Raw genomic sequence first — 24,124 nt, 5'->3', positions numbered from 1 at the left:
TCAGCAGACTGTTAAGTAATACTGCAGCTCCCTTTAGCTACAAGTGAGTTGTGGCTGTTTCAATAATGTTCCATTGAACAGTCAATTAATGAGCTTCTAAAACAATTAAGAGTTCATTATTTTGAAAAAAATAAACAAGAAATGACTCATTAGTTATTTCATAGAAAGGCCTGGGTTGGAAGGGACCTTAAAGGTCATCTATTTCCAACTCTCCTGCTGTGGACAAAGACACCCTCCACTACATCAGGTTGCTCAGACCTCCACTGAACCTGGCCTTATACACTTGCAGAGATGGGGCATTCAAAACTTCTGCGGGCACTCTGTTCCAGTGTCTTACCAGCCTCACAGCAAAAAATAGTACAAAACCTTATTTTTTCTGGTTTATACCTCCATCTGCACATATTACTGTATTTCTAAATGCAGTTGACTGGTAGTTTTCATCTTCTGTTTCAATAAGAATTCTGCTCACAGGTCTTGATCTAACAAAGCCTTTACATTGTCTCGCTTTTCAGTAGTGCAGAGTTCAAACACCACGAGAGCTCATAATTGAAAAAAAATTACACACTACCATCATAGTAATTAACAAACCATTAATTTTAATTCCAAATAGCTAATACTCTTCAATTAGCCATCTGAATTAAAATTACTGAGAATTACATCACATAAATAAGCTGAGTCATTTTCCTCATGCTAAAGCTTTTGTCCCTCTCCCTCTAAACAACAGAGCAGACTTTGTCACCTGCTTATAAGTACTTGAGCACTGTCGAAACACTGGAGTGGAAGGAACAGAAGGAAGAAGGGGGAATACACTGACAATCGTGCGCTTATCGCTTTCGGTGAGCGCCCTCTTGTGATACAGACCAGGAGGAGCAGCTGCTCCGCGTTCATCAACCAGCAGCAACACGACATGTTACAGCAACGCCGGTGACTGCGGGGACCGCGAAGGGGGAGAGCTTAGCTTGCAGAGCTCTCTTCTGCTCAAGGGGCTAAGAAACCGTGTTAATTATAGTATGAGCCAAGAATTCAATCAGGTGTGTAAGATTACTCTGTCAAAACGCCCAAAACATCCTAATCAGGCTAACTAAACTTACAGAAACGGGACGGTCGCTACGTACACTTCACTCGCCAATTAGCCGTCTGAGCTTAAAACTATAAAACAGAAGAATCAGATTAGATTTCATAAACAGATTCCGTTGCCCAGGTATAGGCCGCTTATAATTAAACATTTGAACAAGCACACCGCGTACTTAACGCGCCTCTTCAAATTTTTTACATTCCCTACTTATTATTTCAAGGAGGCGAATGGGAACCTGCCAGTCCCGTGGCCGCCTGGGGGCAAAGGACAGCGACGGCGGCCAGGTGCCTGTGACCCAGGGAAGCTTCCACCTGCTGAGGCTTTTCTGGCAGTTCCTAGTTTAAAGGCGCAAAGCTTGACCCAGATCTCCGGCTGGTGTAACTGGTTTTTCCCAAATTGTGTAAAAACTAAAATAAAAGAATAATAAAAATTAGGTCTCGCTAGGAAACATGTTTTTGTTCCTGTGATGCAGTTTTGGGCTACGCCCCCAGCCCTACCAGGCAGCTACTATTCCCTGAGAATCGTCCCGAGGAACAAAGGACGCCCTCGCCCCGCCGGGAACAGCGGGGATGTACGCAGCTGTTCTCAACAGCCTAATGCTAAACTCTGCGGGGCGGGGAAAACCAGCCCAGGAACAGGCTCTTCCCAGCCCAGCAGTCTGGGTTCTGGCGAGCCGCCTGTCACAGCGGGACGCCGCCCGTGACAGACCCCAAGCCGGGACCGCTCCTTCGCCGGCCACCTGCCCCGGGGGCGGCCCAGCCCCGCCCAGCGGCCGGGAAGGGCCGGGCGGGGCGGTCCCGCCGAGGGCTGCCCGCGGCGCGGCACTGACGGCGGGCGGGGCCCCGGAGCTCCGCGTGCGCCGTGCCGCCCTCGCCCGCCCCTTCCCGGCGGGAAGTGCCCGATTCGCACAGGCCCGGGAGGGGAGCGGCGGCGGCGGCGGCGGCGGCGCCCGGAGCGCCGCGGCCATGAACGCGGAGAACCAGAGCTGCAGCGAGCGGCTGGTGACGGCGGCCTATGTGCGCCAGGGGGCGCAGGGCCGCCGCGCGCACGAGCTGTGCCTGCGGGCGCTGCTGGAGCAGGTAATGGGGCCGCCGCCTCCCGCCCTCCGTGCCGGGGGCCCAGCGGGGCACAGCCGCCCCGACCAGCCCCGTCTCCGCGCACCACCGTCCGCAGTGGGGCAGAGCTGCCCCCTCCCACCCTCCGCGCCGCGAGGTCCGAGCGGGCAGAGCGGCCCTGAGCCGCCCGCCGGCGCTCCGCGCAGCCGGGTTCGGCGGGGCAGCGTCCCCCCGGGCCGGGCGGGGCCCCGTGAGCGCGCAGGCCGGCCGGGGCTCGCGGACTCTGCCCTCTGGCCCGGCGCCACCGCCGTGTCCGGCCGGCGGCTCGGGACAGCCGCGGCTGTGATGGAAGGGACCTGACAGCCGCAGGGTGAAAGGCCGCGTTTGGGAGGAAAAGAAAATTACTGCCCTGGGTTTGTGCATTTCCCGAGAAAGGCCCAGCGCACTGTTACATAAATGTTTAAAAACTGTAAGATATTAGCACATTGTTGCATGGGGTAAAAAGTGATGCTTGTAAGGTGCCAAAACAATGTATTTCATTGCCTTCGGCCTATAAAAATCACTGTCAATTGTCGCTAGACGGACACGGAAAGATCACACTCGCACTTTAATGTGGTGAGACGAGAAAAGAAGGACGTTTATTTTGGCTTGGGGTTTAAATAGGGTTTGGACTTTGACCAGTGATGGGGAGACGAGGTTCATGACCCCACTGGTCAAACCAGAAGTCCATCAATTTGTTCTTCTCCCTAGAAAGGAATGTATTATTTACCAACCCTCAGTCTTTGTTTGTGTTACAAGCGCGAGAACTCCAGTGCAAAAATATAAAAACATCAGAAGGCTGAAAAATCAGAGCGACAGTCAATGAATTAGCAAATGTTTCAGTTCTTCAGCATCCTCAGTCATGTCATCTACTGTTTCCAACTTAACTTTGATACCACACTTCAGAAGCTAATTAGATTTACTGAATGGGCTGTTTTGTTACTGGGGTATGTGAAAAAGCCTCTAGACCTATAAAAACTCTTCACGGTTTTATGGGCCCCTGTCCTTTGAGAATCTTGTCTGCAAGTTGCAAAGATGGGTGCAGTTGTTAATTCAGTAAAGAGCACAAGAATGAGCATGTTTCTGGTTGCAGGTTTTGACGTATTTTGGAAATGGTTTCCTTCCCTGTTAGATAATAACTAGAAAGGAAAATGTGTAGATAGGAAGATGTGTTACATTAAAACTGAATTTCCCTTCTGCTCATGTTTTTGGTTCTCTAATATCTGAATATCTTTTTGGTTCTCTAATATCTGAATATCTTCCCTTTTTGTACAGTCTTCACCATTGAGTTTTTGTAGTTGTACATCATGTCTAGAGAATACATCAAATGATCTGTAGTCTTTTAGGGAGTAATTAACATGTGTGCCCTGCAGTGGTTTTGTGTGTTCCATAGAGAACACTTGAAGGTAAAAAATATCTTGATTGTTTTAATGTCGGGGTGTGCTAATGTAATTGTATTTAATACACAGAAAAATCATTATTTAACTTTTTGTTATTATTGTTATTATTAAGGGAAAATGTCCTGAAGATGGATGGGATGAAAGCACCATTGAATTGTTTCTTCATGAACTTGCTATAATGGATAGCAATAACTTCCTGGGCAACTGTGGCGTTGGTGAGAGGGAAGGAAGAGTGGTGTCAGGACTTGTTGCCCGAAGGCATTACAGGTACAAATTATTGACTATTTGAATTATTTAGGGTTATTATTAGTGCTTTCCAATGCCAGATTTTATTGTGGTTTTGTTTATCTAAGACCTTGATAGCATTTGAGAAAAATAATATAATGTGGTGGTAATTTAATTGATACGGCTTTCTATATTAAATTTTCAGTAATAACTCATTAGAAAGTCTTGAATGAAGCAAAAATATTTTGTTGGGATTATATCCTTTATGTTGAATTTGTAGAATCTGAAGTTGTTGAGTTGTCCTCTACAAGGGAAGCAGAGATCTTACTGTTTTAAAATATACTATGCATTACGTGCCTTTTATAACAAGGTGCAGCTTTTCATCTATATATTATTAAATATTATGTATAGTATATTATTAAAAACTACTGTCCATTGTAGTTGTACATGAACAGCTACTTGTATTTTATTATAATTGTTAGTAGATTTTATAATGTGATTAGTTGATAGGCAGATGAAACACCAGTCCATCTATACTAGATTTTATATGAAGTAAGGAGATCTCTAAAGCTTGTAGCCCTTCTGACACTTAAACAGGTATGTTGGATGCTATAATTTTAGAGGCTCTGTGTTAATTTTCTTATAAGTGTACTTTTTCTTATTGTGCGTTGAGTTCTGTGCTGTCTACCTTGCTGTGATGTTTTATCCAACAGGAGCAAAACGAAGGGAAAGTTCCAGGGTGTTTCTCCTTGAAAGATAAACACAAAAACGTTAGAGGCCAGGAATTTAGTATGTTTTCCCATATGGAGGTTGAGTTACTTAGGCTTGATAGCTTTGATAAGCCCTCCAGTACGGTAAAATATTTACAGCAAAATCCAGTAACGCATCACTTCAGCTTTTTTAGTTTTGTGTACAGCTCTCCAGATTAGGATGTGCATGGCTGGGGAGGGGAGGAAGTTCTGCTTTTGGGCAGTGCTGGAGAAAGTGTGCCTGGCTTCTGGGCAGGGAGAGCCTCAACTAGAATTCACTACTGTTGTTCCAATGCAGCTCTGTCACCTGGCATCTCACTTCTCCTGTGAGTGTCAGCAATAGCAAAGTGTCATCCCCTCCACTTATTTCTGCAGTAAGTTCTACAGGTGACTTTGGGAGTATTGGAGGTAGCAGGAAATGGTTTTCAAGCTGTCTCTCAGTTTAATGAAGGGTCAGTCTTAGGGAGGATTACTTCTTAGGAAGAGTACATATGTGCCTGAAATAAAATGTACTGATGTGAGACAGCTATTAAGAACATAGCAGGAATGAGGGAAGAAAGTATTTTAGGTGTAGTGAGGATTATACGTAAGTTTCAATTAGTTATCAAGTGTTTGTTGATTTCAACTTAGAACTTGAAACAGGAAAATAAATTTAAGCTGTAAAACCATGCTCCGAGAAGTTCTGAATGTCACATATTCCTTGGACTGCATTTTATTCTGTTGCCAAGATAAAAATGGAATTAAAGCTATAAGTAGGTGTATACTGTTACTAGCTTACTTGAGCAGCTGCCATTGGTAAGGTTAGTTCTGTAAGTTTGTATCTTATAAATTACTTCAGGACCCACTGCTTCTGAACTAAATAATATTCAATACTTATAAATGCAGTTTATAACCATAATTTATAAACAGAATGCAGAGAGACATAGTATTCCATGATAGATAACATTGAATAGCAAAATGATAGATGAAGTGAAGATGTATAAGATGGGCAAAGTGAAACATATATCCATGTGTGTATATAGATATGTATCACTTTGTATATATTGTTTCCTTGCCTTATGAAGATGAAGCATTTGTCAAGGGAGTATCTATAATACCACTATGCCTATGCTACACTACACTATAGACACTTCATTTTTGTTTTCATTGGTTGTGTGTCTGAACATGTCAGCATTTATAATCCTATTTTGACAAACATCAAGAAGTGCTGAGGTGCACTTAAAAGAAAACCTGCCAGGTGCTAAAGGTGTTGCTGCTATGGGTACTCTCAAAGTTTTTACTTGCATGCAGGAACATTGTTAATCTACCGTTGAAAAAAAAACACCAAAGAAAATTTCATACAAATATGTGTAGTTTGTTAAAATGGAATTGATTGTGGCAGATATTGATATTGCATTGGGTACAAAGTTTTCCACAATTGTTTATCAAATTAAATTCTCTTCAGTCAGCAAGTATTATGCCTTTGCAATATGAAAAAATTTGATGTGTGTTTTCAACTTTTTTTGTTTAGGTTGATCCATGGAATTGGAAGGTCAGGTGATATTTCTGCAGTACAGCCTAAAGCTGCAGGTTCAAGCCTTTTGAACAAACTTACTAATTCAGTAGTTCTGGATGTTATAAAACTGGCTGGTAGGTGTATATTTGAAAAATCTCACTTGTTTGTGAAGTTACATCATGGATTCTTCATGTTAATTTCTGACTTTCTTTTTATGTGCAGGTGTCCAGACAGTGACCAGTTGCTTTGTGGTTCCTATGGCAACAGGCATGAGTCTAACACTGTGTTTTTTAACATTGAGGCACAAGAGACCAAAGGCAAAATACATTATCTGGCCACGTATAGACCAGAAATCTTGCTTTAAATCAATGATAACTGCAGGTAAGAAGGTAACTGATTGATGACACAGTATGTGTTCTTCAAACAGATACAGAACTTCCATCCATCAGAGTGATCAATTCATATCCTTGTACCAAGATACAAAAGAAGGCCTAATGCATGGTAGTTCTGCTTTGTTTGTGCACTCCTGATTTCTAACATGTAATTAAAACATGCATGCTGTCTTCCTAATGCCTTGCAAAATGCAGATGTGTGCAGTGGTACAGAGGTGTATAAAGGAGTCAAGTGAGAACACAATACTAAGGAAGTTACAGTTTGCCCTCAGAGTAAGATGCAAAACCAAAGCTCATGGTTCAAGGATCTCAAATTTATGCAAAAACTTGTGTCCTAGGAATTGTGATCAGAAGGTGACAGTCTGGTTTGCACAGTCTTTTCTGTTAGAATCTATTAAAACAATAGTAGCATGAAGTGTTTTTCAAATGTATACTAGAACTAAAGTCCCACAATTAGTCAGAGACTTGTTGAGTTATATTCAGTTCTTGCTTTTTTTGGTCAGGTTTTGAGCCTGTGGTGATAGAAAATGTATTAGAAGGTGATGAGCTACGGACAGACCTCGAAGCAGTGGAGGCCAAAATCAAGGCTCTTGGTGCTGAAAATATTCTTTGTGTGCATTCTACAACATCTTGCTTTGCTCCAAGAGTACCTGATAGGTAAGTAGTCTTCTAAGAAGTGTGTTATTTGTTACTGTTAAAACAAATAAACATCCTCCCCACTCCCCCAACAACAAAACCCAAACAACCAACACCTCTGTGGTTTAACCATCCGTCTTCCATTTCTTCTGCCAGCAATTAGTAAAGGTTCTTTAATCCCCTTCCAGAAAAGTATATTTAAAAAGTAAGAATTATACAGAAGGTTTTTCTTCTGTCGTATAAGTGAGGTTAATGTTGCTCTCTTGTGGTGAAATTAATGTCATTTTGTTAGTGGTTTTCTTAAAATTTCATGGAAGTAGTAAAAGTAGTCTCATGGAAACATAATCCAGGAAATGTAGCTCCATAGCTAATGCCATGTTTTAATATTACTGTTGCCTTTTCAACTCTCCTCCTCCACAAGCATAGGAAAGAAATGTTACTGACTCTGAAATGTGGCAAGTAAAAATATATTTCACTCTCCTCTCCTACCTTAAAAAATCCCCCAGTATTTATCATAGGTTAACCTAGTTGCTGGAGGGAAAGATGGGAGTTAAAACCATATAATTCTGTCAGAATACTATGAACATTGCCTGAAGTTGACTTGCAGATTTATTGACTAACTTAAATCACAGCTCTCAAAGCTGAATGGTCTGTTTTATAGCTTGGGTAAATGAATCTTCTCCTTATCTGCTTCCTCTTTTTGGCATGCTGCGATTGTTTTGTCCTCTACAACTAAGAGATGAATTATTAGGTAGTGGCACTATGTTATGATATACCACAGATACAGGAAGATTTGAATGTACTTTCTGTTCAAAAGAAAGTGTCAACTGTTGAAGGCCATAACCTTCATCTTCTTATAGGAAGGAAAACTCTGATAGCATTTCTGGAGGGTGCAATTTTAAATGTCTGTTTTTAAATATCTGCATTTGTAAGGCTTTATTTAGTTGTGGTGGTCGTGTTTTAAAATTTTAAGTAGTTTTATGGCTGCTGTACCTATGGCTTTTCTTTGAAGTACTGTTTACCTCTGTGGGAGTAATTCTGTATTGTATAAATGCTCTTTCTTGGTATTCTACCTGCTGATGCTGTAAGGTGTTTCTTAAACTACTGTATTTAAGAGAACCAAAGGGAAAGTGTCCTTTTTAGTTGGTTTATGTACTTAGTGGAATTATGTATCTTTTTACTTTCAGTGGTAGAAAAAAAGAACAAAGCTTTCTTTTCATGAACTTTAACAAACAGTAGGAAAAAAAAAAGGAAGAATAAACTGGGAAGTATTTCTCTATTTGTGACTATTAAGAATTTCAGTAGCCAATTTACATTAATGCTTTGTTTTTGTGACATGCTTAGTAGCACTTTCAATGCTGCATTCTAGGCCTTGGAAGCAAGTGAAGGTATAAATAGGTGCTGTGCATCATTTGCTTCCCTTGCATGCTAACACATTTCCTTCAAACTGTAGCCGTCTCATTCTGTATTGCAAAATGGATCTAATTGTTCAATAGAATATTTTGGGGAAAAAAAAAAGACTTTTCTGATTTCAATACTTGTAGCAAGAGGTTATTGCTCCTTTAATTTTCAGAAGGTGAGAAAGATGAACCTACATAGCTGTACATCCTCTGTGTTTCTAGCTTGGTGAAATTCTCTGCTTGCATTTGAAAAGAAGCCTGTAAGAGGGAAACTGTTCCTTTGAGTCTCTCTAGAAGGTGAGGAATGTGTCTGACTAAGAACCAGCAGAGCAGAAGGCAAAAGCTTTGCCCTGCTTGTTGTTATATTCCCTCAAGTATTCTTTTAATGAGGGGAAGCCACATGAGGAGCAGCTGAGGTCCCTTGGTCTGCTCACCCTGAAGAAGAGGAGACTGAGGGGAAACCTCCTTGCAGTTACATATTATTCCTAGTGAGGGGAAGAGGAGGGGCAAGCACTGATCTCTTCTGCGTGGTCCCAATGACAGGACACAAGGGAATGGGCTGAAGCTGAGTTAGGGGAGGTTTAGGTTGGCTATTAGGAAAAGGTTCCTCACCTAAAGGGTAGTTGGGCACTGGAACAGGCTCCCCAGGGCACTGGTCACAGCACCAAGCCTGACAAAGCTCATGAAGCATTTGGACAATGATCTCAGGCACATGGTGTGACTCTTGGAGTTTGTGCTGTGCAGGGCCAGGAGTTGGCCTTGATGATCCTTGTGGGTCCCTTCCAACTCAGAATATTTTGTGACTCTGTGTTGATAAATGTGAAAAATTATTGGAACTGCAGCTCCTGACAAATAATCTTGACTGTAGAAGATCAATATGTACATTATATTGCTGGTGTTTCCTAATCATAAAGTACTTTTGATTTCTTTGAGGATAATATGGTGATGATGATTTCCTAAGGATTTATGTTTCAAAAATTTAATATGATGCAGCAGAATTTTGCGTTGCAGAGCAACGCTAGACAGTGTAATAGAAATAGAATGCAAAGGAATGTCACCTCTTGGAAAATGTTTTCATACTCTGTCACATTTTATATGTATGTCAGTAAATTACAGTGAGAGGCTGTACAGGAGAAGATAGGGTAAAAATGCATTGGAAGTAGGGCTTCCTGATTTTTTTTTTAAAGATAATATTACCTTTATCATTACTTAAAATTATTTTATATTGCCTAATTTTTTCAAAAAGATTCTATTTCTAAAATAGATTCAGAAGTTCGAGAAGGATCATGAGGGTTTTTTTTTTAATCTAGCATGATTGGAGTGCTTCAGAAAAGGGTATTGCATGTATGTATGTTTAACATGCTGAAGGATCTTACTTAAAATGATCAGTGTGCTCACATAAATCTTAATTTGACTGATTGATCAATCCAGGATGAGTGCACTGTGATTTCAGGGGCTTCTAAAAGCTAGTGAAGAATAAACAGCTGAACAAATTTTCAGTTTGTTGATGTCCATATTCAGACATTCTAGGGCTCTGTTTTCTTAAAAGAATTTCTTTTTTCTTATTGCCTTTATCTGAAACATGCAAGTGAGATTCCAGCCAAAGGATTAAAATACTAGTTCTTTGAAATAAACAGAACCATGTAAAATTTCCTGTTATAGGATGCTTTTGATTCCCAAAACACTCTTGAAATTGCTATAGACTGTCTTCACACTGAATATTAGAGGAAAGGAAAAAAAGTGACTAGCTAAAGCTGTGTTAGTTAACAGGAAAGCAGAAAAAAAAAAAAAAAAAAAAGCGCAACGTGTGTCTAAAGCAGAATGGTTTGGGATATATTAACTGGTGTCCAGACAAAACTTAGAGCAAAGCAAGAAAAATCTCAGAGTAGATCAACAATTTGCAATATATGTAAAAGCCAGTAGAATTTTCATCTCAACTTTTATAGCTTAACATGACAAATACTCCCTTGAGGTACTAATCAAAAAAGATACTTTTCTCATTCTGACTTCCTTGTAGACCTTTCAGTCTTTTAATGGTCTGACTTGTAAGATGAGCTACCGTAATCAATGCTTCTCTAAATTGCAATTTTGTGCTCACAGGCTGGAGGAGCTGGCTGTGATTTGTGCTAATTATGAGATTCCACATATTGTCAACAATGCATATGGAGTTCAGTCTTCAAAATGTATGCATCTTATCCAGCAGGTAGGAGCTGTGTATTTTCAATAATATTTTTAGCAACTATAAGTAAATCTGTGATTGTAGAAAACCTAGCAAATTTTATCAGATGCTTCATACCTTTGAGAGTAATCTCATGCCTGTCTGATATTTGAACAGTTTTCTGGGAAAGCACAACAGACAGAAATAGAATTTAAGCATAATAGTTATTTCTATTGTGCTTTTTATGTAACCTTAATTTATTTAGGTTTTATGCATGTTCATACGTCTTTATAATGGAAAAATATCCTTAATAAGCTTTCTTAAAACATTTCCTAAAATTGTTGACTAAAAGTGACATAATGAATCATACTTGAATAAAAATTAAACCTTCAACAGAATGAGTTACAGATTTTTAATTGAAGGTGCAGAGTTCTACAGCAGCACAAATATTGTTGGCACAAAATGGCTGAGGAAATTGGTTTAAGTTCAATGTTATGTTCAAAAAAGTTTAATTTCTGTTGCTGTTTAGTTTGAAGAGGATGTTGCTTGATATCTAAAATCAGTCATGAAATAGAATTCTTACATTTTTCTTCATTGTATTGTATGTGCATTGTTCTTCAATATTTTCTTTTCTGTTACCTATTCAAAATAATAGGGGTTATATTTTAATAGGATCTGGAGGAACCTGAACTATTAGCAATTTAAAGATGCTGGTTATCTTTTTTTCTGATTGCTAAGTGGAGTGGTTTGAAAGCAAAACAAATGAGAGGTTCCAAGTCAGAGATACAATTTTATAGGAAGAAAGGAAAGAAAGTAAAATAAAATAGATGCAATAATACAAAAAACCACTGACAGAGTCAGAATACAACCTGAGTAGAATGATGGAAGCAGTCCAGAAGAGGTGGTCTTCCTGAAGCAGTGATCCTGTAGAAAGGTCTGGTAGCTCTGGTCCTCTGGGAATCCAGTGAGTAAGGGCCCCCTGTACTGTCCCAAACCCCAGATTATATCCAGGTAAGAATGCTTGGTTCCTCCCCCTGGGCGGAGCATCTCACACTGGGATGATGAGTCATGCAGGGGGTCCTTGATGGCTCATTAAACAGAGATTAACTCCCGGAGGGAGTTATCTATGAGTCATGGGCAAGGCATTTGATGGGCCATTAACAGAAGATAATGGCCCAGAGGGAGGGAGTCTGGGAAAACACTGCCCCACCTGGATTCAACAGTTCGTGAAGATGGTGATAGAATACTTTGTGCACATCCTATACTACAACCCAGGACACAAAGGCATTACTTACAGGACACAGACCAGTTTAATGTACAATTGTGGTAGAACGTCATGCTGACATTTCTGAATCTTGAAAGACTGAGGGAATTTATGAAATAGAAAATGATATATGCTTTTCTGTAATGTACTTAGTACATGTTTATTGTATTTAACCTGCTCAAGTTTAGTGAGAAACTAATATGAATGAGGCTGTGGAAGCGCTGGGTTTTGCTGCATGAAATGTTCCAATGACAAACTTTTCAGTCTATAATGCTGCCAATAGAATTTTTACTGTGTTTGTTTCTGTGTTTTCTCTAGATTCAATAAGTTGTTTGTTCCTTCTTTATGCAAATATATACATTTGAACTCTGGCTTGTTTTACATTTTTTACAAAATTTATTTGTGCTAGAAAATTTTCTGTTTATGAGAAAGTAGTTATTAATGAATACTTAGGAATATGTACATGCTGAGCACAGTGTGAACACAACTTGCAAGAGTACCACAGGAAAAAGCTTTTGAGACCATTTCATGTTGTGCTTTTCCTCTGGTGGTCTCCTGTCAATTAAATTAAATGGTAGCTGCTGGCATTCATGTTCACAACAGAAAGCTGACAAACTTGGAGTGTTCTTCCTATCTCCTGTGCATTAAGCTATCAAAATGTAAAACTAATAAATGAGGTTTAGTTGGCTCCACTTTTTCCCATCTGTTTGCCAGAAGTATTAACTCTATTTCTACTTCTTACATTTAGTATGTAGTCTTAAAAATGTGTATTTGCATGTATTTTGATGTGTATGGTGTTTAAATCACTTTTCAAATTCTCTTATGCCGCATACTTTTTAATTGTACAGTTCACGGTTACATGCTACTCAAATTGAAGGTGTACTGCAGAATCTACTTTTTCTCCTTTGAAAATATAAGTGGTTAGGTATTAGGGTGTGGGGGATATCTGCTATAAGAAGTTACTTGAATCTTGATTTTGAAAGCAGCCTTAGAAGGAGTGTTGTAATAAGCCTGTTTGTTTAATGCAAATTTATATATGTATTGCAAAAAGCTTTGCTAATGAAGCATTAACTTGTAGCCTTTTATTGTGAGAGTTGTAAAAAGTGTTGAAGATTGAACAGTTTTAACTGTATAATTCCCATTAAATTTTGAGGAGTTTCTTTTTGGTTGTTGCTGAAAAGGAGTTACACTTAGACTTGCAGGAACTAAAATCCATATCTTAAATCACAAGAAAATGAGAATTTGTAAGGTACTATGTTAGGCAGACAATGGTACTAATAGTAAGCAGTGCTAAAAGAGATAATACCATGATTTTTATGTTTTGATCACAAATGCAGTATCTGAGAGTTTCAGGAATTATATTTTTTTTAGCAACGCTTTTATATAATTATGATGCTATCACGTTTCCCTTTTTTCTAATGTATGCTGTGGATTTTCTTTTTCATCCTTTTTGGTAAAGGGTGCTCGAGTTGGCAGAATAGATGCTTTTGTTCAGAGCTTGGACAAAAATTTTATGGTTCCAGTAGGTGGTGCTATCATTGCTGGCTTCAACGAGTCCTTCATTCAGGACATCAGCAAAATGTATCCAGGTAACTCGTTCATGGGCTGATTTCAGCCATACAGAATAACTGTAGAAAACTTGATTATCAGCTTTCTTTCACATAAAATTTATTTTTGCCACCTTAATCTGTATACTGGGTGGTTTTTTTTCAGGAAGAGCATCTGCGTCTCCCTCTTTAGATATCCTCATTACACTTCTGTCTCTGGGAACCAGTGGCTACAAAAAGTTACTGAAAGAGAGAAAGGTAAGCTCTTTGGCAAGCAGTATTTTCTTGAAGTCAGCTGTTAACAAAGTGTTGTTGCAAAAGTGCTTTGTGTAGTAAATCCAGTTTCCGTCTAGAAAGCCACTGAACTTATTCTGAGCTCGGAGCTCTGAATCGAGAAAGTCAGTACGATAGAATTACTTCTTGTCTAAGTGGTGCTCATGAGTAAGCATGATTTTCCATGCTGTTGTTTGTTCAAACCGGGAGGTTAAATGGAGGGCCTGTACTATCTTGTACAGTATTTGTGTTTGTTGTTCCTAAGTGTGACTAATACAGTAGAATTTTGTCCACAAAAATTTAAATGGAGAAGTACTATACTGTTTTATCATGGTCACACTGCTTCCAGGACTGGAGATTGCACACTCAAGAATAACCCGTGGTCTGTGCTCTTTTGCATTTGTCCCTGTTGTGCTTTTGTGCTATGACAGTGCTTAATTAAATGTCTGTGTGCCACATTCTCTGGAGAATCACAACTTCTGGTTGCGTTATAAATACTGTGCATTGCCACAAAAAGAGGAAAATATTGTCCTTTTAGTTATTCATCTAGACACAGAGCTAAGTTTCTTCTCTTCTTTTCACAGACTAGGGGCTTTAATTTGGGTAAAATGGCACTGCACAAAAATCCAGTGGATGCCAGGTTGGAATTTGTATATCTTGAGTTATCGTTAATTCTGGAATTAATACATGTCTGATTTTTCTCTCTTCATATAGTAATACAGAAAATTGTTTTTATAGAAGCTTTATATAAGGAAATACTGTGAATTAAGTACTATTAAATTAATAATTTTAAACTATGCATTATCTGTTTCATTATTCTATTTGAAAACTATGTTCCAGTTGTTTTCTGCTGACAGCTTGGTGCTGTCCTTGATAATGTGGCAGAGCAGTAGTTCTGGATCCTGTGACTTTATTTCTAGCTGCTTATAGAGGCATCCATGAATTCTGTCCTGGAACTGAGATCCCACAGGAATAGCTTGACTATAGAAAACGAGACCAACTTAGCGGCCTTACACTGACTGAGAAGTGATCTGTGCAACTAAAGTGAAAACAGGTTGTGAAATGCTGAAAGCAGTTACCACTTTTGCCTCTACTGCAATATTTTATACTGGACTGTTGTATGTATTGCCATTTATGTTTTGTGTCTTCATTAAAAGCAAATTGTATTTTTCCCCTTTACTCTTATGTCCAAAAGAATCTCAAGTGAATTTATTGTTTTCTACAAAGCTGATTTTGCTGTTACATTTCTACCAGAAGCAGATGTATAAAGGGCATGAGAAATATTGTCCAAGTCATAAATAATAATTCTTTCATAAATATCTTAATGAATAGCTGTATACTTTGAGTCATCTAATTTTCTTGGAAGTAGAATTCTAAAGTGAATACGGTATTATATTTTTACAACTTCAGATCTTTTTATTTCAAATGTGAATATACTCTATAAACAGAGCCTTATATATGGCATAAATATGTTTCTTTTATTGGGTTTGCTATGGAAATAGAAACATTTTTGCTCAAATCTGTTTGTTCCTGAATTGTAAAAATGCAATAGTGATAGTTTATTGCCTGTGCTCTGGGGAAGCAGAGCAGAACTATTAAGCTTCCAGCAGGAACTATTTATAGCTTGACATTGAGTACTCCTTTCTATATTGGTGCAGCTGCACCTACTCATACAAAAAAAATCAGCTATAAAAAACTTAAAGGTTTTTTTTTTCTTTCTCTTTTTACCTGATCCTCATTCGTGTGGGTGTTACTTCAGGTTATTTGAGCTTAGGCCAGAAAGACCAGAATATTACTGAGAAGAGATTAGTCTCACACAAGCAAGGAACAAAATAATCTGCCCAGTTTTTCTTTTACAGAGATTAGTTTTTTAATACAGGAAGAGAAGAGATTATATGAGGGAGAGGAGCATGTACATGGAGTGGGATTTTTTTGACAAGCTGGGAGTTGTGGAGTGTGCAGTTGTCCAAGAGTGTGAGATTATATGTAGTTATATGAAGGAGTACTGACTTTTCAGAATTCCTTTTTATACATTTATGTGATGGTTAGAACAGTGGTTTTCTGATCTCAGTAGGTGATTCTAGGTCCTTTTACAATGCAGATAACAGCTTGTCCATAGTCAAATTTGTTAATATCTTTGCTTTTAAAGAACTTTATATACAGGTTGTGTTTTTATAGTAACTTTTGATGCCTCAGTACAGGTCATGTTATGTCCTGTGTTTTACATTTCTGTGTGGTAAAAGTTGCTATTTTCATATATGTACATATGTGTCTAAACCAGGCCACGTGAAATATAGTTGTTGCACTATGTCATGGCATAAAACAACAGGCTTAGTTGTCATCTCATATTTCATGGAGAGCAAGAACCCTACATTCAGGGTTTACATTCAGAACCCTACAGGCCAGGTTTAATACCTGCTACTATCCAATATGGTCCTTTTAATCCATTTAACTAATTATTATGCTGGTATTATTGAAGAAGGTGATGGTTTTATTTTGTTTACAGCAGTTATGGATTTCCTCATTAGACTTAACAATCAAAATAATCCTCATTTTCTTAAATGCATTTTCTGTGTTACTGTGGGATGTGATAGAGCTTTTTATATTGGTATCCATCTGTCTGCATACTTTCTGAGAGTAAAACTGGAGTCATTTTTATGTCCTTATGGAGTATGTATCTAAAATATTTAAAATCATACAGAGTGGGAGGAAGTTGTTTGGGTTTTACAATTCATTATAATACTGGGTTTATGAGTTATCACTGATGTAGTTGTTCTGATTGGAATAAATTACTTGTACAGTTCAGTGTGAGTTTGTATTGCTCTGCTTATGATGGAAGAAGAGGAAAGCCATTTAATGAGAGATATTAAAAATGTAAAAAAATCAGCTATTCTCAAAGCAAGACAGACATTTGTTACTCCTCTCTTTTTCCTAGTCAGCTTGTTACACCGTAGCATGTCAAACATGAGAATATTAGGAGGGTTTTCCTCATGTAAAGTATATGTAACCATATTGAAACTTCAGAGTAGCTGGAGGCAAATTAGTTTAAATGAACTGTTTTAAATGGTGTTGTGTAACTAAACAAGTGCCAAGCACGAATGGAAATTTCAGAGAGGCCTTCATAGTTAGAAGCCTGTGTTGGGGAAGTGTGGGTCACAGAGCCTGAGCTCAAGGTCTCACAAGTGCTGAAGAGAAAATGTGTTGATTGCTGTTGTTAAGAAGGAGTTTTTAAAAAATGTGAATGTCAGTGTTACCAAATCAGATTGGCAAGGCTTACTGGGCACTTTCTGGTAGATTACACATATGTTAGATGCAGATGATATAAAGATGTAAAGGCTCTGTAATTAATTTTGTATTTTTAAAACTTTCTAGTATAAATCCATAACAAAATTCCTGCAATGCAAGAGGATCTGCCTAGGTGGGCGTGTGGTATATGCAGGTGTCACACACATACACATATAGTTTGTTGTAGGAGAAGGGAATACAGGTGACCTTGCCCCTGATAATTAACAGTTGTGTTAATTACGCAATACAGACTTGCCCCTGATAAGTCACAGCTATAGCAAATAAAGATAAGTGTGATAAAAGGCAGTGAGTTAGCTAGTGAGGGGGAATCATGAAGGAGGAGGAACCTTGAGGAAGCGAGAACAAGGGGAATCATGAAGAAGGATCTTGGGGAGAGAGAATCACTGCTGTGACTTTAGTCTGGGTCTGCAGTTAGAGCCTATTTTTGGAACCTGCAGTCACAGTCTAGCTGGGTATAAGCCTGCGTTCAGAGTCTGCAAACTAATACCTGCAGTCATAGTTTAGCAGGAAATCACCAGCAGTCAGAGGCTGCAAGGGAAACCTACAGTAGGTGCTTGCTGCAGCCAGAGTCAGTGAATAGTTGGAGTCAGGATGGCTGAGCTGTAAAGAGGAATAAACCAGGTCCCTTTTCATGCAGGGGTAAACATGGAGTCTGTGTCTTGGCTCATTTCAACCCTCTAACAAGAGAGCTGCTGCAACAGTTAGTCATGTGTTTGGCTGCATTTCAAGGAACTGAGCCTCCTCCTGGGCTCTCATCTGCTGGCAGGTCTCCATGCTCAGCACTGCAGCTCCTCTGCTGGGTGGCATGGTGCGCCAAGTGGTCTGGTCAGATCACAGCTCAGAAGCAGCTGGTCCTTCTTGAGGCACGAAGCAGGTGAGGCTGTGATGGTTGCATTATAAAACAGCTGCTGCTGCAAAGTAAGATGGGACCACATCAGTCTCAGGCAAGCATAGGAGAGCTGGCAGACTGTGTCTAGGATGAAGAGGCTGTAAAATGACTCTTGCACAGTGTCCTCTTCTGCACCACAAGCAGCTCTGTGGCTGTTCCCTGAGGACAGCTCATCTTCTCAGATGAGAGTGACACAGGGAGGAGGGCAGAGTGTTAGAGACTGAGTGTAAGCAAGCTGGGTGGTTAGAGCTAGCTAGGATAGTTTCAGCCCTGCACAAAAGTGTTTCTGGCCTTCATCAGTTGTCTTTTTGTCAGCTAGTATGGGACTGATGGCTTATTCAGTATCCCCATCTTTTTCTCTGTAGTTACTGGCTTTTTCCTTATTTGTTTCTCTCTTGTTCTTTTCATTTGCAAGAACAGTGCCTATCACAGTGGAGCAACAAATGAAGAGTCACCCCTACCTAGTGTAGGTTCTATTAAAAATAGTTTTATAGTGTAAATATATATATATAAACATTTATAGTATGATTCAAATATTTTTAATGATGGAAAATATTTTTGTTTATGTATGTCAAAGTAGACTTTCATCCAAACAATTGAGTTATTTGGTCTATTTGATGCAGGTATTGTTGGTGACTTGTTCTTTTTTTTTAAGGTGTTTTGTTGGCTTAGATGCTCAAAGAACCAAAGTGAAAGACATTTTCACATAGTTTAGCATTCATTTATCTAGACTAATGAGGTTTTGTGATAAGTTTCTAAGGTAAAAGAGTGAATTAAATAATGAAACTTAATTGACATGTGGTGCTTGAGTGATTCAGTGTAACTTTAGCATAATAGTTGGCTTCATTGGAGAAAATTTGAGTGCCTGCTACAGAAAATCTATTATGTAAGACCTCAATTATATATAATTGCTTAGGGTGCTTATAAATTTTCCATATAAGAGAAATGTTTTATGATGGGGGTTGCTTATAGATTTGACCTCCCAAAAATATTGCTTTAATCCATTGTTTGGAAGGGCAGTTAATCTATTTTGCAACAAACTTCTGAAACTATAAAATGTCTACAGGGCTTCCAATGGAAAGATGCAAAATAGTGTTGTTCATAAAAACAGGAAACTTTGATTTTGTGTTCATGGAGCTTTAGTCAAACTGATGAAAATACATACGTGGACTTTTTTGCCATCTTTCCATCCTCCTTTGTTTTAACGAATTCCTATGCATGTAAAGGCTCATCTAGTAACCTAATTTCATTTAACAGATTTAATTAAATTTATTTATGCAGTGGGTAACTTTTTATACCAACTTTCAGTAATATTTCCAGTATTCCTTTCAGTAAGGCTGTAAGAGATTTATCAGAGAATTTCCTAGATAAAACACAGAAAATTATTTAGAAATAATCTTGTTCCAGTATATTTTTTCTCAGTACTAATTTCACCAATAGTATCTCCAGAGTAGGCACAATTTATGTGTATTTCTACAACATTTTGGTTCAGTTTCGGAAGTAAATAGCCAGCAGAGGGAGCACAAATTAATTTATGATTTGTATTCCAAAATAAATACTAATAAAAGGGCTTGTACATTAGTGATGCTTATTATGGAAAGTAACAAATTAATAATGTGCTTATATATAGCGAGGGACCAGAGGAAAGGCAGAAGTGTCTTAACATTTGAAACATAAATATTTTTCAGCTTCTTTGAGTGAACTGTAAATAAACTCTGAACTGAAACCACAAAATCACTTGATTTATGTGAAATAAGAATGATTTTTCACAGATTTCATGTTCTGATAATTAAATATAGATACCTCCCAATTTGGTGGTTGTTTTTTTTTCAAGTATTATAGAAGCTTTATGTTTTTGATGATAGTTGTATCAATTGCCTCATTCATTTAGACAGTAAGAGGGTACATTTCTCTCCATCGGAATTCGTTCTGTGGTGTTAGGAAGTACAGGTGGGGAGCTGTGTTAATTGAGTCACTCACAAAGGGAGGCAAGGTTTCCTGCAGTGGTTCAAGAAAAGCAGCTGTAACATTCTTCTAGCTTAGGTACCATAAAGCTCATTTGGTTTCATTAGACCTTGGGGAGGTTCTGTTCAAAAGCATAATTTTGGTCACAAGCTGTAATTTATATCTGTCAGAGTCCACAGGTCAAAGCAGGATACTGGTCTACAAACAGAAGAGGTAATTCTATTTAAAGAATGAAAAATCACTTGTCAGGTCCAGAAATTGATGAGGATGCTTAAACAGCCAGTCACACTAAAGCAGATAAGCAGGACAATTTTTATGGCCTGAAAGAGGAGAAGCCTGGTGTTTAATATCTTTTAAAAAGGCTACTCAGTGTCTGTATGGTTTTGCTAGTTTTTATGAGAGACTAAGCATTAAAAAGGATGGAAAAACAGCTAAAGCTTACAATAAGAAGAATGATGTTTATTCTCACTCTGTCCATAAGTGTTTTGGGCTGATATCTGAAGGCGGATATATTAAACTGAGGAAGAACATGAGCAATTATCATAGATTACTTTTGGGGAAGAGGGAGGATATAAAATACAGATGAAGTAAGAGAAACAGTCTTTTATGTGCAGTGTGACTTGTATCTGAGCCAAAGTATTTATGAATGTCAGTCTTATGACACTTTCACAGTAAAGGTGCAATCCAATTAAGTGATAGCAGAAATTCTGATATTTCCATTCTTACCGTCAGCTTGAACAGAAGGAGGGTCCTAGGAAAAGGACAGACTGCTCAACAGAGCTGAGTATTCAGGAGAGTGTATATTGTGTGAAACAAAATACAGTCAAATGTGTACTTATAGCCTCTTTAAGAACTGTATTTTTATTCTCATGCAGAAGAAAGAAGTCTCTGCGCTAGGGAAATGTGATTGTGTGATACGTGGTAACAAAATACAATGCTTTTAGTCTGGAATGTATTAAAGGAGGGAAGACAAAGTAAGGGAGCAATTTGCCAAAACGTGGCCATCTGTGATGATAACAGTTCATTCTCGGTGGCTCATGGGGACTAGGGTATGGGAAGGCTCTTGAAAAGTAGGGTGGGGTAAGACCTGCTGTGCAGTGGGAATCTCTTCAATATTTTTTAGTTTCCTAGGTTTCAGGGCCACAGAGAGGATGAATGACATCCCAGGCACATATATTAGACCAGACAGAGACTTTTGTATCAGCTTGAGAGATAAGAACAGTGTTCAGGAAATGGAGCTGTTCCTTTATAGAATTATTTCAGAGAATTGTCTAATCCACTTACTTGGTACACATGAAAAGAGAATCAGCTGAGCACCTGTGGGATGTAATGGAGATGTAACAGTTTTGTGAAATAGGTGCTATTTTCTCTGTTTGATAGCTAATAACAAAAATATTGCATCTCTTTTTCAGGAGATGTTTTCGTATCTTTCAAGTGAGCTGAAGAAGCTGGCAGATAACCACAATGAGAGACTGTTAGACACACCACATAATCCCATTTCCTTAGGTAATTGTTGGGGTTTTAACTTTAAAAAAATCTAATATACTGCGGTTTCATAACGCACTTCCACATACTATTCCTATCTATTAAACATCACTACATTCTACTAAATTGAATAATAATTGAATAAGGTTACCAATAAGGTAATCTGCTATAAAAGTAGTGTAGTAACCTGGACCCATTATTTTGCTCCTGTCCACCATATTAATTTGACAGAAATGATTACAAGACAGGCTGAAAATGCTAGCATGTAGTAATAATTCATAAAAATAGATTTAAAAATAAATTAGGGTATAATTACTCATCATCTTAGTGTTGTAAAAGAAGTTATGGAATTCCTGCTCAAGGTATTTGTTCTAACCAAAAATTCTGCTGAACGCCAAAATAATACTGCCCTCCTGTGCAGAATCTGCATACAGTCTAACCAAGGAAGTAATCTATGACAGTGTTGGTTTTTTTGTTGTTTTTTTTTTTCTTTTCTTTTTATGTGAACACAAATATTTGTCTAGATTCTTGCTGTTGGAAAGCAACTTGTCATTTCAAGTGCTGATTCTTTAGAGAAAAGGCAGCTTTGTAGCAGTTTTAACCTGACCTTATGTTACTTTAGCCGTGTCACTGAAGAATCTGAATGAAACTAATGATGCTGCTGTTACCCAGCTTGGATCTATGCTTTTCACAAGACAAGTTTCTGGAGCAAGGTATGAATTTAAAAAACTGGGGGAGTTGGGGGGTGTATTAGCATATATTGTACAAAATCCTGTGAAGTGTTTTGTACAATTGTCATGATTACAGTAGGCAGTCTAACAGTAATGAGTTAGAGAACAATCACCCTTTCATCATCACTGTTATAGAGTAGTAATGTCTCCCTGTCTGAGTTAGCGGTGAGGCTTTCCATGTCTACTTTGGTAGCCTAAACAGATATCTATGCCCATTTAATTTAGTGTCATTATTCCCTAGTATTCCTTAATTTCATTTAGTTTCCAGATGTGGTTTGATCTTACAGTTTAGGTGTAAGCTACAACAGGAGATCTTTGTTCTGTTTCTGACAGCACAAATATGGTTATGCTGGATGTCAAGGGAATAAGCTTTTAATATCCTACATAGCTTTTTGTCAAATGGAAAAAAAGTTCTGCTTTCTGGAACTAATTGTGTTTAAAAAAAAAAAGCAAAACTCTATAGGCTGAGCCAGTTTGAGCTGAATTTATTATTAGAGATACTGTTGCAATGAAATGCAAGCCAAATAATTTTTAATGATTTTGGTTTAAACCTTTTAGAAGAAGAAAATGATTTAAAATTTGTTTTGGCAGCATTCCTTAATCTGAATATTACTGCTGCCATGCTAACTTCTGCCATAGACTTAATGTTATTTTTTTGTAGCAGAGCTGAATGTTTCCATGTCAGAAGGTATGCTTCATTGACTTGGATTATTCCACTTCCTGCACAGATAAATGACAGTAAATCTATATATACTGTGGTTAGATGCTCTTTTTAATTTGCCTGTCATTACCTTGTCTGGTCCTGTAATTTTAACAATCTTTGGCTGAAATTGTTCAAAAGTTTCAATTTTTGAAGTTAAAACTCTCCAGTTCTTTGCCTGATGTGGAGGTTTCAGGTTTTCCTTTTTGATACATAAGTCATTCTTTTGTAGTATGTACTGTTTAACCTGGCATTTCAACAGATTTTAAGTTATGCGGGTGCTGAGCATCAGTGTAGGAATAGCAACTCCCTACTTCAGTAGGAATTTGTGTAATTGTGTTCAACCTAGGGTACCACATAAAATGTAAAGGCTTCTTTAACTGAATTGTGATTTTGTTTGTTTGTTTCAGGGTTGTTCCCTGTGGGTCTGTACAAACTGTGAATAACTACACTTTTAAAGGATTTATGTCACATGCAAATGACTATCCTTGTGCTTACCTCAATGCTGCCTCAGCAATTGGAATTAAAAAGCAAGATGTAGATGTATTCCTAAAAAGACTTGACAAATGTTTGAAGACTTTTAGAAAAGAAGTAAAGCAAGAAAAAAGTATAAATGAAATAAGTGATGCTAACGCAGCCACAGAAGAACTGGAGGACTAGAAGATACAGATTTAGTAACACATGAAGATAAGGTTTTTGTCTGAAGTATGTCAGGTTTGTATTGGGTTGGGACTGTGCATCTGCAGTACAGAAATTTATTCTTGATTTTATATTTCTTGTTATTGAAAACAATAATAAAAATTTGGGTGGAATTCAGCTCTAAGAAAGTAGGTGATACTCTCTCCAAGAACAAAGGACCAGACACCAGTTTTTTGCAATGTATGAAATGCAGTTAATATCTGCCAAAGTAAAACTTTATGTTCACAAAGACTTAGAGTTGGCCTTTCAATCTGTATGTGGCTATTTGGACCACCAGTTTTGACCAAATCACAGTATGTTTATTCACATGTTTTTGTTTAACGACATTGTCTGTCACAGTGACTGAATTCCCTCCTAGGTATAGACCATCCAAAGAACACATTTCTCTGCTCTCAAAATACTTCATTTTTCATCAGTGAATGTGTCACTTTTAGTTTCTTTTCAAAGATTTAAGCAAATGTTGGAATAGCACTTACTAACTACAATGTTCAAACTGTATGGGTAAATGACAGTTGGAATACTAATGTTTTTCAGGTGTTCTTACCTGTCATGAACTATCTAGAAGTAGTTAGCCTCCAGTGGTAAAGAGGAACCTAGAGTGCCTCATATCCTGTCAGTACTCAGCTCTTGAAAACATTTGC

General features: G+C 38.2%; 1 protein-coding gene across 1 annotated transcript; it reads left to right on the top strand.

The window, feature by feature from the left end:
• Nucleotides 1-1,975: 1,975 nt before the first annotated feature.
• Nucleotides 1,976-23,600, top strand: SEPSECS (Sep (O-phosphoserine) tRNA:Sec (selenocysteine) tRNA synthase). The gene is made up of 11 exons (XM_066185557.1): nucleotides 1,976-2,154; nucleotides 3,682-3,836; nucleotides 6,054-6,172; nucleotides 6,261-6,419; nucleotides 6,934-7,087; nucleotides 10,567-10,669; nucleotides 13,348-13,477; nucleotides 13,602-13,693; nucleotides 21,281-21,374; nucleotides 21,976-22,066; nucleotides 23,195-23,600. Exons 1-11 carry the CDS (start codon nucleotides 2,041-2,043, stop codon nucleotides 23,442-23,444), a joined length of 1,461 nt encoding a protein of 486 aa, XP_066041654.1. The 5' UTR covers nucleotides 1,976-2,040; the 3' UTR covers nucleotides 23,445-23,600.
• Nucleotides 23,601-24,124: the final 524 nt, after the last annotated feature.

This window comes from Chamaea fasciata, unplaced genomic scaffold, assembly GCF_029207755.1.
Source record: "Chamaea fasciata isolate MVZ Bird 193981 ecotype frontalis unplaced genomic scaffold, bChaFas1.0.hap1 SCAF_6, whole genome shotgun sequence".
Classification (NCBI taxonomy): domain Eukaryota; kingdom Metazoa; phylum Chordata; class Aves; order Passeriformes; family Sylviidae; genus Chamaea; species Chamaea fasciata.
Note: the sequence above shows the minus strand (reverse complement) of the source record. Positions and strands in the feature narration are given on the sequence as shown.